We start from the raw sequence: 14,409 nt of genomic DNA on the forward strand, positions 1-14,409 counted from the left end.
CAACAGCGAAGCAAGTGTATATGATAATGAGTGATATGAACATGAGGAAACTGATCACAGAATGGGATGAAGTCACTGTGTGATACGAAATATACCTAACAAATATGATGTACATTGCAATACAGACCATGTAAACATGGCGTATGATCATGTGGATTGATGTGTATATGAATATACATATAACAGGTAGTGATGGCATATCTAAATATAACATAGAGCATATATAAACCATATCTATTTTACATATGTTGTACAACATGCTGACTGCTATGAAAATATGAAACGTACCTCAACAATAATGCAAATACATATACTGGACAAAAGAAGTAAGGGATCATGAATATTTTTTGGGATATGTTTACATGGCGAGTGAGTATGGTCTTACGCCTTTTTTTCAATATTCCAGCAACATCACGTCGAAGAACACCAAAAATGGGCTTCACACATTGTTCCCATGTCGGGAATTGAACCGGGGTCTTCGGCCTGACAGGCGAACACATTAACCACTAGGCTACCCCACTGCCCCTTATGTTTAAAAAAAACATCCCCAAAATTATTCATGATCAAAAACCTTTTTTGTTCAGTATATAATGTATAACACACACAATGTATGTCATAGACGTTGTATCTTGTCAATTTGAAATGAAATATGAAATGTACATTACAGACGTATAATGACACTTTTGACATTATTTATGACACACATGTAGTGTATGCCACACTGATTGCAGACATGATCAATATCTTGTTCTAAAGCACATACATGGCATGTCGTTCTCACTGCAAATACATGTGAATTGTGCATAAAAAGTGTGATATATTCACGCCGATCATTGTGCGACATCAAGAAAAATCGATGTTCATAACACACCCATTGCAGTGGGATATGAAATGTACACAAGCATGTATCCATGGTATATAGCCTAGTAATCACTGATGAAAGTGATATATACTACTCACAAGAAGTTAAGGATCACCCGATTCTTTCATTTTACTATACCCCTTCTGTGATCTAGTGGATAGATCAATAGGCCCGGATAGCAGAAGGGCCGGGGTTCGATCCCCGGACGGGTCATACCAAAAGACGTTAAACGGTGGTACTTGTTGTTACCCTGCCTGGTGTTCGGTGTTAAGGGGCTAAAACAAGGACTGGTCTGCTCGGAGTCAGTATACTGTGTCTGAGTGGGGTATTCATGTTAAACTGCGGCATGGTATCTCAGTCAGCTAGCACTATAAAATCGGCATTAGTCCGGACAAGTACAAGCAACCACACAAATACACATGTGCATGCATGTCGCAATGTAAGTGCAATTATCTTGAACAGGACGTTAAACCCCATTTCACCTCAGCTCATAATACTATAATCTGTCATGCCATTAAAGTTCTATGGTAACGTGAAATAATCAGTGGTTCTTAACATCTTTTGAGTAGTATATATTGCCACAGCTACACACCAGTGCAGGGATTGACCAGGGAACATCTATTTCAGAGTGCTGAGAACTCTCAGTAATATTGAGGGAAATTGGGGAAGGGGGATCTGGCATATGGCATTACAACGGTCCGAGGCTGAAACTTGACTTCCAGTAAGGCTAGCAGTGAGAAGCCACCATCTTCCAGAGGCAAGGGCGTTAACTGACTATAAGAGTCCAGTTTCCACCCTTGCCAAACTACGCAGGAATTTCCAGGCTCAATCGTAGCGTCACAGGTGGCTGGAATTCCGGAGTTACATTTTGGCTGGACTAATGAGTGGATAGTCTAATCAAAATTGTGTAATGAACTAGACATCCTGTTCGTAAACAACATGAATTTCAACATGCAGATTTCGATCGGCTGAAAGATTTGCAAAGCATGTGTTCCACCAGCTGGGTGTCGACAGATATTTTACAAATCTTTTCATGTTTTCAATCAAGGTGCTGAAATGATTTAATGCACTTCGTGAGGTAAGACCCGTATTATTACAATATAGATCTTGATTATTGATCAGATTGTCTTGACTGGGCACCGCCATTTTGTTTGAAGTAATTGCAAGAGGTGGAATCTGACTGGTCAAGAAAAGGGACATAACTGGTAATAACCACTGGTGGCACGACGATTGAGCTTCGAAATTCCAGCCTGTTTCGGCAATGGTGGAAACTGGACTTTTATTGTCAGTTACCTCCCTTGCCTCAGGAAGATATATCACTTGGTGTACTTTATCCACTGAACCAAAATTTATCCCAAAACAACCGAGATCACAATGTTTAGAAAACTTTTCAAAAGTGGATTGATATGGCAAGGGAGGCAACTCTTGTCTAGTTCAAAGAAACGCCCTCAGCAACTCTTCTCATTAAACCAATCTAGTCATTTTTCGAATATATTTTTATTTTAGCCAAGGACCTACGGCCTGGTTGTGAATACACCTGTAATCCAAGTTATATAAACAAATGAGTTTGCAAGTCTCAGTATACTTCACGTGCTAACATGGTACATACATTCACATTGCCCTTCAAACGAGATCTGCAAATTAGGTTAACATGCCACTGACTGAGATAAATAAATAACTGTCAGTGTAATGCCTCCACACTGTCGATCACACTGTGGAGTCTAATGTCTTCACACTGTCGATTCCACCTGCACATTTCCCCGCACTTCGTCTAGCATCACCGAGCTGGCAAGCTCCAAGTTCCACTGCAACGCCACCAGGAGTTTCTCACAGTGATCTCGAGATGCCAGACCGAGTCGGAATAACTGTTCAGTTTTCAAATATTTCACAGCATTTTCCATATCCCAGTGCGTATGACACAATGCTGTATGACACTCTTCATCAGTCACACCGATGACCTGGCTCTGAACCTGCGCGATCCGATCCCGAGGTGACGAACTCACGAAACTGTCCGTTTGTCGATTGTGACTGCCCCCTTTGATATCCCGTGCACTGCTTTTGGGTTGATCCGGCCTTGATCTTGGCGACTGTGCTTGTCTCCCTTGTTGCCGTGGCGACTGAGGAACAACCGGCTTACCACCGCTCATATTTGACCATGTGAACGATGGGTTTTCTTGAGCCAGTTCACCTGGCCTCGAAGAAGTGTATGATATGTTTTGATATTCGCTCTGATGATGCTCACCATCAGTTTGATCGCGGCTCATCATGAACGGCTTCACCTCCGCAGTGCTCACACCCCGCTGAGAACCTTTCGGTGGAATCAGAAAATAATGTGTGTGACTCAACTGTTTGCCATCCTGAACTAACGGATAAATGTTTGGTCTTTGGTTTACGGCCTCCCTCCCCCCGCCGGAGTGCGCCCCTCCATGGTAGTCCCTCGGAGGGAGGGGAGGGGGGTTGTCACCTGCCATTGCACATATATTAGCATCCGCTTCCTCAAACTCATCATCATCAAAGTCGGAATCAAAGTCATCACCCCATGCATCGGGTCCGTAAGACACTTCTGAAGCAGGAGCGTACTTCGAAACGTTTCGGACATCCTCAGGATCATCATCAACCGGGACTTGATCATACTGAGGGAAAGATATTGGGGGTGTCAACACAGGTCCTTGACTAGGTGCAGGCATCGACTGTCCTGCGAAGGTATGAGATCGTGCTTTGTGAACATCAATACGAAGAGTTTTTGACCCTGGACTTGGTGTACAGGCCTCTTCCTGTTTCGACATGATTGGCTCTTCAACTGGCACCTCGTCGTACAAAGGAAAGGTAACCCAGTTCTTTTTCACGGGAGGTTGTAAAGCCTTTTGACGGTTGTTCGCCCTAGCTATTGCAAAATCACTCATAGCATCATTAATCCAATCGAAAGCCTTGTCGGCTTTATTGTCTGAATTTCTTGGAACACAAGGGTTTAATGGCTGTGGAAAAGCATTGGGTGGAAACACTGGATGTGCATTGGCTGGGATTGGTCTTGAGGTGGTTGACTGACTCCGCACAGGGTTTGGGGAAGATGTCTGTGAGGATGATATTAATTTAGGCCTCTGAGAAGCTGGTGAGGAGCTTGCAGACAGGCTGCGAGCAGACGGCAGTGACCTTGCTCCAGATGACCTTGAAATACACTGAGAACCTGGACTGCCTCTTGTTGGCGATAATGGTTTCTCACCACTGCTTCCAGAACTCAAGGTCTTTTCCAAATTTTGTTTGAAGCGTTCACGCTCTAAATTATTAAAATGAGGTTTTTGTTCGGGGTGTTTATGCAATCGGTCACTCGGAGAGAACTTATCACTGGAATTGTAAGTGGGAGGGGGCCGGACTGGCGCTGAAGTTTTCCTCTTCAATGACTCAACACAGGAATTGGAAACTTTATCTATCTTACTGTACTGGGGGTCTTCTAAAGGTGGCATAGAGTAGTAGCCTGATCCGGAATCATTTGTGTTTTGCGACAACGACAGGTTATCTTTTTCAGAGACAGGTTTCTGAACCGTATATGTTGAAGTCTCCGAGAAAACATTTCTGTCTGAATGAAACACTGAGTGAGACTCTTGCCACGAGCCTTCAAAAGATTTGGACGAGTCTGAGGAGTAAACACGCAGATTGGGTTGAATCTCAAAAGGGTCTTCAGCCTTGTCTGAGAAGATCGGCTTAGGAAGATCGATGTTACCGTAGTGGCTTGTGTTCTGTTGTGTGCACAACGTGTCAAACAACGACAACGTGCTCCGTGTTGTTTTGATATTTGTTCTTGGTGGAGGTGCTTGTTCCTCTGTGTCTTCACTTAAGTCTATCAAAGGTTTCTCCGGTTCTGATCTTACACTGCGAGTTGAACTTCGACTTCCCGATGAACCTCGACTTGCATTGGATCCTCGACTCCCAGTCGAGTTCCTGTTCCCTAGTGGTCGTTCACTGTTCTGTCTCGGGGTGCCAGAGACTGCAGCTAAGGGTGCTGATTTTTGGGCAGGGGGCGTCTTTTTGGTTGGACTTTTGGCCTCGAAGGATGGCTCGTTCTCTAGTTTGGAATAGTTCTTGTGTTTCTTTCCAGGGAATGGGCCTTGAAAGAGAAGACAAAGAGAAACACATGACGTTCTATCATAAGGTGATAACATGTCCTTTCAATGACAGTCTCCAAATTGTCAACAATACTCATAAGATCAAATGATCAGACAAATTTTAACCATTAACCATGATAACCATTTTAAAAAACAAACAAACAACTTCTGTACATGGAAATAACCACTATAGTAACCCTTTTACTCAGACGAAAATTTACACTGACATTGACTTGAAAGTTAAAAGATTGCATCCCCCAAACCCACCCCAAAACAAGAAAAAACATTAGGTGTCACAATGCAGCAATAAATTAGGTCATTGATGTTTGTATTAAATTAAATTTTAATTAATTTTAATTGTATGCTTTTTATACCTTTTGACTTCAGGTATTTCCTTAGAGAAACATTTGTAAATGAAATAATAAAATTTGTCTGGCAAAACGGATAAGTGCTGAAGCGGTCATAAAATCACATGTTGATCTCCATTTGAAATGTTGAGTGAGGAATGTGATGTTGTTGTGTCAACAGCAGCATGGCAACCAGATCTTGACCATATGTAAGTAGTTCCATCTGGGTGGGGTCCAATCACATTAAAATCAGATCTTATACTTCCATATGATGCCTGTCAGTGAAGAGGTCTGAGGTCACCTAAGGTGAATTTCCCAATCAGCCACCTTCTACACTTCTAAAATATTTGGTACAAGTGAGCGAAGCATTCACACAAGCACATCTGATTTCAGTATCTCGAAAACGAACTAAAACTACAACTTCCGAATGTAAATAAATAAGGTCGCACCATTACATTATCGTGTCATTTCTGAGCGCCATGGCACCCACATCAAATGAGAATATCGGCGATAGATGAGTAGAAGGTCTGTATTTCATGTGATGGGGGAGGGGGGAAAACCTGTGGTTGAGAGAATATGCAACAATCATCCAGTCCGAGAAAGATGCTTCACAATCGACCAGGACACACGTTGTGACCATCCAATCCTCACCTGAGTTGCCTCATAACAAGCCCAGGGCTCTGAAAACCTATAGTAGAGATTGTTGTAAGCATGTCTGTGGTGATGAGCGGCACCAAAAGACTGGAAAGTATTTAAACTGTTTAGAGCTGTAGTGGCCAGATTTTAACAGGAAGTGTGATTAGAGTTACCAACCCTAGTTGTCTACACACCAAGCTCCTTCCCAGCACGTGACACCTTCGTTACACTCTCGGTAACATTGCTGCCACCAGTGTGGGCGCGGCCATTACAAGAATCTTGAAATTTGGCCTCTAACCCCAAATGTAGTAACGTTCATACTTTTATTTATGTTTTTGGGAATGCCATCATAGTGAATTTTGAAAAGGTTTACGACTGACCATGTTTTCCAGAAGAATTTACTTTGTTGTTTGTATCATCAGATTGGTTCGAGATTGCAAACTAACAGAAAATCAACCAACTTCTCCCTTACATTCTTACTATATCAATAACACGATAGTTTTAATAAAATAGAAATTCAAATTGACAAAGAAAGAAAGTAATTAAGCAGAAGTAAGTGTATTCGGCATTACGACAGTCGTCACTTGTTTGTAAACATAACGGTCATTCGGTTGAAATTTCAACTCCAAGCATGGTTGAGGTTACCTATCACAGTGGGGAGTTTTGACTGGTGGCAGCGATAGTAAAGAGAGCTCCGCTAACGGACTATCGCTGTGAGGAGCTTGTCTATGCACCTTACTGGCTTGATCGTTCAAGATGTTTGGGGATTGGACAGTCTCTAGAAGGCTGGTACTGGTAAGAGCGACACGAGGGTGATTTGAGACCATTTATGGCCTGATTTTCGACTTATCTGCTTGCCAAGTATGAACTTTATACCTATCTGAAAATACAGAATTCCTGCCAGCTTCCAACACGATTCCGGATTCAAGAACGGAGCACTGCCTCTTTCAAGACATTCAACAGTTTCAAACTTCTGGATAAAGGATAAAGGCTGAATGGAACAAGGCCGCCTCCGTGGTCTTGTGGTAGAGCGTCTGCCCGGAGAGCGGAAGGTCCGGGGTTCGATCCCTGACCGCGTCATACCAAAAGACGTTAAAAGATGGTACTTGTTGTTACCCTGTCTGGCGCTCGGCATTAAGGGGCTAAAACAAGGACCGGTCGACTCGGAGTCAGTATATTGTGTCTGAGTGGAGTAGTCATGTTAAACTGCGGCATGGTATCTCAGTGAGCTAGCACTATAAATGGGCATCAGTCTGGACTAGTACAAGCAGCCACACAAACACACACACGTACATGCAAGTCGCTATATAAGTGCAATAATCTTGGACACAACGTTAAACCCCATTTCACCTCACTTCTAGACAAATATGAGCGCACTGACAATTATTAAAGAGCCTGTTTTTTATTGCTGCTGCCAAGTCTTTTACCCATTTTATATTCTTTCTTTAATTGTAAATATAAAAATGTGTGCTGATTTTTTATTGACCTTGTGTGGTCGTTTCTGATTTCACAATTTAGGTAACTTCTGCGTTTCAATTTGAAAAACATCTCATAACAAATGTTAAAATGGGGAATGAGTGGTTGAAGAGTCACACTGGCACTGACGATGCTCATGGTATCAACCACTGGCTTGTGTGGCCAAATAATAGTAAATTAAAGGTTGCCATTATGCTGACCGCACCATAAAACAACATCCCCTCACTCACCCTCCTCAATGTTGACCCCATTAATGACAACCGGATCTGAACCAAAGAAATAAATACCCGTGATTAAATTATTTTCTTACGTTTTGTACCACCTCTGTCTGCTAGTTTGGTAGCACTCAGATCGTCATTGGTGCCACCAATATCAGGAGGTTCCATAGGGTTCCGCAAATACACCCTGCCAAAGAAAAGAAAACATGGATGAGAAGAATTTTGAGAAGCCCGAGGCATAAAGGGAGGTAACTCTTGCTGGAATAGCTGTCCAACGGTAAGATGATTTGATACAGCTGCAGTGAGTAAGAGTGCTTATTTGTTTGTTGTTTTACGCCACACTCAGCAATATTCCAGCTATGTGAGGTGGTCTGTAAATAATCGAGCCTGGACCAGACAATCCAGTGACTGATATCATGAGCATCGATCTACGCAATTGGGATACAATGACATGCATCAACCAAGTCAGCGAGCCTGACCACCCGATCCAGTTAGTCGCCTCTTATGACAAGTATAGTCGCCTTTTACGGCAAGCATGGGTTGCTGAAGACCTATTCTACCCCGGATCTTCACGGGCCCATAGTGATGCTGAGATGTGTTTCACTTCGGTGAATCCGATTATTACTGTTACCGTGCTGACCAATTCAAACCCTCAAATCATAGGATCCTGTCACAACAAAGGGACACAATGCTACACATTATTTTCACTGCCACAGATGGCTACGTACTCGTCGATGGCGCTGGGGTCCCCCCATGTGTTGCCTCCCACGTCCCCATGACCGGTGTGGATGAAGCTGTTCTTCAGAGGTTTGCTGATGTCAAGACCTGAAACATACATAGAAACACTGTTAATACATGGAGGTGGGTGAGGTGAAATGGGAACATACATAACACTGTTGATACATGGAGGTGGGTGAGGTGAAATGGGAACATACATAGAAACACTGATAGATACATGGAGGTGGGTGAGGTGGAATGGGAACATACATCACACTGATAGATACATGGAGGTGGGTGAGGTGAAATGGGAACATACATAACACTGATAGATACATGGAGGTGGGTGAGGTGAAATGGGAACATACATAACACTGATAGATACATGGAGGTGGGTGAAGTGAAATGGGAACATACATCACACTGATAGATACATGGAGGTGGGTGAGGTGAAATGGGAACATACATAACACTGATAGATACATGGAGGTGGGTGAGGTGAAATGGGAACATACATCACACTGATAGATACATGGAGGTGGGTGAGGTGAAATGGGAACATACATAACACTGATAGATACATGGAGGTGGGTGAGGTGAAATGGGAACATACATAACACTGATAGATACATGGAGGTGGGTGAGGTGAAATGGGAACATACATAGAAACACTGATAGATACATGGAGGTGGGTGAGGTGAAATGGGAACATACATAACACTGATAGATACATGGAGATGGGTGAGGTGAAATGGGAACATACATCACACTGATAGATACATGGAGGTGGGTGAGGTGAAATGGGAACATACATCACACTGATAGATACATGGAGGTGGGTGAGGTGAAATGGGAACATACATAACACTGATAGATACATGGAGGTGGGTGAGGTGAAATGGGAACATACATAACACTGATAGATACATGGAGGTGGGTGAGGTGAAATAGGAACATAGATAACACTGATAGATACATGGAGGATGGTGAGGTGAAATGGGAACATACATAACACTGATAGATACATGGAGGTGGGTGGGGTGAAATGGGAACATACATCACACTGATAGATACATGGAGGTGGGTGAGGTGAAATGGGAACATACATAACACTGATAGATACATGGAGGTGGGTGAGGTGAAATGGGAACATACATAACACTGATAGATACATGGAGGTGGGTGAGGTGAAATGGGAACATACATAACACTGATAGATACATGGAGGTGGGTGAGGTGAAATGGGAACATACATCACACTGATAGATACATGGAGGTGGGTGAGGTGAAATGGGAACATACATAACACTGATAGATACATGGAGGTGGTTGAGGTGAAATGGGAACATACATAACACTGATAGATACATGGAGGTGGGTGAGGTGAAATGGGAACATACATAACACTGATAGATACATGGAGGTGGGTGAGGTGAAATGGGAACATACATAACACTGTTGATACATGGAGGTGGGTGAGGTGAAATGGGAACATACATAACACTGATAGATACATGGAGGTGGGTGAGGTGAAATGGGAACATACATCACACTGATAGATACATGGAGGTGGTTGAGGTGAAATGGGAAGATACATAACACTGATAGATACATGGAGGTGGGTGAGGTGAAATGGGAACATACATCACACTGATAGATACATGGAGGTGGGTGAGGTGAAATGGGAACATACATAACACTGATAGATACATGGAGGAGGGTGAGGTGAAATGGGAACATACATAACACTGATAGATACATGGAGGTGGGTGAGGTGAAATGGGAACATACATCACACTGATAGATACATGGAGGTGGGTGAGTTGAAATGGGAACATACATAACACTGTTGATACATGGAGGTGGTTGAGGTGAAATGGGAACATACATCACACTGATAGATACATGGAGGTGGGTGAGGTGAAATGGGAACATACATCACACTGATAGATACATGGAGGTGGGTGAGGTGAAATGGGAACATACATAACACTGATAGATACATGGAGGTGGGTGAGGTGAAATGGGAACATACATAACACTGTTGATACATGGAGGTGGGTGAGGTGAAATGGGAACATACATAACACTGATAGATACATGGAGGTGGGTGAGGTGAAATGGGAACATACATCACACTGATAGATACATGGAGGTGGTTGAGGTGAAATGGGAACATACATAACACTGATAGATACATGGAGGTGGGTGAGGTGAAATGGGAACATACATAACACTGATAGATACATGGAGGTGGGTGAGGTGAAATAGGAACATAGATAACACTGATAGATACATGGAGGATGGTGAGGTGAAATGGGAACATACATAACACTGATAGATACATGGAGGTGGGTGGGGTGAAATGGGAACATACATCACACTGATAGATACATGGAGGTGGGTGAGGTGAAATGGGAACATACATAACACTGATAGATACATGGAGGTGGGTGAGGTGAAATGGGAACATACATAACACTGATAGATACATGGAGGTGGGTGAGGTGAAATGGGAACATACATAACACTGATAGATACATGGAGGTGGGTGAGGTGAAATGGGAACATACATCACACTGATAGATACATGGAGGTGGGTGAGGTGAAATGGGAACATACATAACACTGATAGATACATGGAGGTGGTTGAGGTGAAATGGGAACATACATAACACTGATAGATACATGGAGGTGGGTGAGGTGAAATGGGAACATACATAACACTGATAGATACATGGAGGTGGGTGAGGTGAAATGGGAACATACATAACACTGTTGATACATGGAGGTGGGTGAGGTGAAATGGGAACATACATAACACTGATAGATACATGGAGGTGGGTGAGGTGAAATGGGAACATACATCACACTGATAGATACATGGAGGTGGTTGAGGTGAAATGGGAAGATACATAACACTGATAGATACATGGAGGTGGGTGAGGTGAAATGGGAACATACATCACACTGATAGATACATGGAGGTGGGTGAGGTGAAATGGGAACATACATAACACTGATAGATACATGGAGGAGGGTGAGGTGAAATGGGAACATACATAACACTGATAGATACATGGAGGTGGGTGAGGTGAAATGGGAACATACATCACACTGATAGATACATGGAGGTGGGTGAGTTGAAATGGGAACATACATAACACTGTTGATACATGGAGGTGGGTGAGGTGAAATGGGAACATACATCACACTGATAGATACATGGAGGTGGGTGAGGTGAAATGGGAACATACATCACACTGATAGATACATGGAGGTGGGTGAGGTGAAATGGGAACATACATAACACTGATAGATACATGGAGGTGGGTGAGGTGAAATGGGAACATACATAACACTGTTGATACATGGAGGTGGGTGAGGTGAAATGGGAACATACATAACACTGATAGATACATGGAGGTGGGTGAGGTGAAATGGGAACATACATCACACTGATAGATACATGGAGGTGGTTGAGGTGAAATGGGAAGATACATAACACTGATAGATACATGGAGGTGGGTGAGGTGAAATGGGAACATACATCACACTGATAGATACATGGAGGTGGGTGAGGTGAAATGGGAACATACATAACACTGATAGATACATGGAGGTGGGTGAGGTGAAATGGGAACATACATAACACTGATAGATACATGGAGGTGGGTGAGGTGAAATGGGAACATACATCACACTGATAGATACATGGAGGTGGGTGAGTTGAAATGGGAACATACATAACACTGTTGATACATGGAGGTGGGTGAGGTGAAATGGGAACATACATCACACTGATAGATACATGGAGGTGGGTGAGGTGAAATGGGAACATACATCACACTGATAGATACATGGAGGTGGGTGAGGTGAAATGGGAACATACATAACACTGATAGATACATGGAGGTGGGTGAGGTGAAATGGGAACATACATAACACTGATAGATACATGGAGGTGGGTGAGGTGAAATGGGAACATACATAACACTGATAGATACATGGAGGTGGGTGAGGTGAAATGGGAACATACATAACACTGATAGATACATGGAGGTGGGTGAGGTGAAATGGGAACATACATCACACTGATAGATACATGGAGGTGGGTGAGGTGAAATGGGAACATACATCACACTGATAGATACATGGAGGTGGGTGAGGTGAAATGGGAACTTACATAACACTGATAGATACATGGAGGATGGTGAGGTGAAATGGGAACATACATAACACTGATAGAAACATGGAGGATGGTGAGGTGAAATGGGAACATAGATAACACTGATAGATACATGGAGGTGGGTGAGGTGAAATGGGAACATAGATAACACTGATAGATACATGGAGGTGGGTGAGGTGAAATGGGAACATAGATAACACTGATAGATACATGGAGGTGGGTGAGGTGAAATGGAAACATCCATAACACTGATAGAAACATGGAGGTGGGTGAGGTGAAATGGGAACATACATAACACTGATAGATACATGGAGGTGGGTGAGGTGAAATGGGAACATAGATAACACTGATAGATACATGGAGGATGGTGAGGTGAAATGGGAACATACATAACACTGATGGATACATGGAGGTGGGTGAGGTGAAATGGGAACATACATAACACTGATAGAAACATGGAGGTGGGTGAGGTGAAAGGGGAACTTACATAACACTGATAGATGCATGGAGGTGGGTGAGGTGAAATGGGAACATACATCACACTGATAGATACATGGAGGTGGGTGAGGTGAAATGGGAACATACATAGAAACACTGATAGATACATGGAGGTGGGTGAGGTGAAATGGGAACATACATAACACTGTTGATACATGGAGGTAGGTGAGGTGAAATGGGAACATACATCACACTGATAGATACATGGAGGTGGGTGAGGTGAAATGGGAACATACATTACACTGATAGATACATGGAGGTGGGTGAGGTGAAATGGGAACATATATAACACTGATAGATACATGGAGGTGGGTGAGGTGAAATGGGAACATAGATAACACTGATAGATACATGGAGGTGGGTGAGGTGAAATGGGAACATACATACTAGTCCTGTAGTCCTTGCTAAACTGCCCAATTGTTAAGGTATCATAAGGACAACTAGAAATTTGCCATTATTAAGGGTTTTGCTATGCAGTAAACTACGGTTATAACGAACACACTTATAACGAATTATGGTTATAATGAACTAAAATTAGTAGTCCCTTTGAGTTCGTTATAACCGTAGTTTACTGTATGTGATCATTGTAGGGACTAGTGGAGTGATTTTAACGTGACAAAATTAAGCTCTCTTGCTTCTCAATGTATCAAATTGGGAGCAGAGTTCTATTTCTTTCAATTGCCCATATATAAAATTGTGCATAAACATTATTTATTATTACAAATCAAAAGTATGGATAAATATTGGAAGATTTCGTATAAGAAGTCAGCACTGTACTTACATGTACAAACCAGTCCTACCCACTCTCTGGGACATCATAAAATCTGTGTGAACCTAGCCCTGCTTTTATGCCAGCACGCTTGACTTCATGCTATAATAAGGGCAATTACTTTCATAATATTCTGCTATTTATATTGTCAGTGTATTTCCTCTTCGCCAGCAGATGTTACGGGTAAACTTCCTACGCAGAATCAGGCAGACTTGTTTTTAGAAATTGAACAAGGAAAACTATCCATGCTGATCAATATATTACTGATTGAAAGATCAAAGGCCTTATCGTATCCAAATGGAGCAATACCGCCAATAACTCAATGACCACCCCCTGTGCTATATAGACTCATGCTTCGCTGAGCATGGCCGACACTGGGATATTTCAGAATACATCGGGATATACTTTTTTAATGTTTTGGTTATCAGATAAAGGCAAAGAACACCATCAAAACAATGACTTTATACCACATAAAAGCAAAGTACATTCAGCTGTACAAAAATATTATTATTTTAAGCAAATAATGCTAACTTGTTAGAAAAAAATCAGTCAGGCATAGAAGAGAATGTGGCGTCAGGTTACTGCAAAATTTCTTGA

General features: G+C 42.5%; 1 protein-coding gene across 2 annotated transcripts in view; it reads right to left on the bottom strand.

Annotated features, from left to right (window-relative positions):
* Nucleotides 1-1,978: 1,978 nt before the first annotated feature.
* The window catches only part of LOC124111214 (activated CDC42 kinase 1-like), a 104,945-nt gene continuing 92,514 nt past the window's right edge, over nt 1,979-14,409 (bottom strand). For both annotated transcript variants that reach the window (XM_046470855.2, XM_046470854.2), the window contains exons 12-14: nt 8,368-8,464; nt 7,732-7,826; nt 1,979-4,964 (exon numbers count right to left, since the gene is read on the bottom strand). In XM_046470855.2, coding sequence (XP_046326811.1) covers nt 2,593-4,964; nt 7,732-7,826; nt 8,368-8,464 — 2,564 coding nt within the window. In that variant the 3' untranslated portion in view covers nt 1,979-2,592. The remainder of the gene's footprint in view (nt 4,965-7,731; nt 7,827-8,367; nt 8,465-14,409) is intronic.

The sequence above is a fragment of the Haliotis rufescens genome, unplaced genomic scaffold (assembly GCF_023055435.1).
Source record: "Haliotis rufescens isolate VD_foot unplaced genomic scaffold, xgHalRufe1.0.p SCAF_13, whole genome shotgun sequence".
Classification (NCBI taxonomy): domain Eukaryota; kingdom Metazoa; phylum Mollusca; class Gastropoda; order Lepetellida; family Haliotidae; genus Haliotis; species Haliotis rufescens.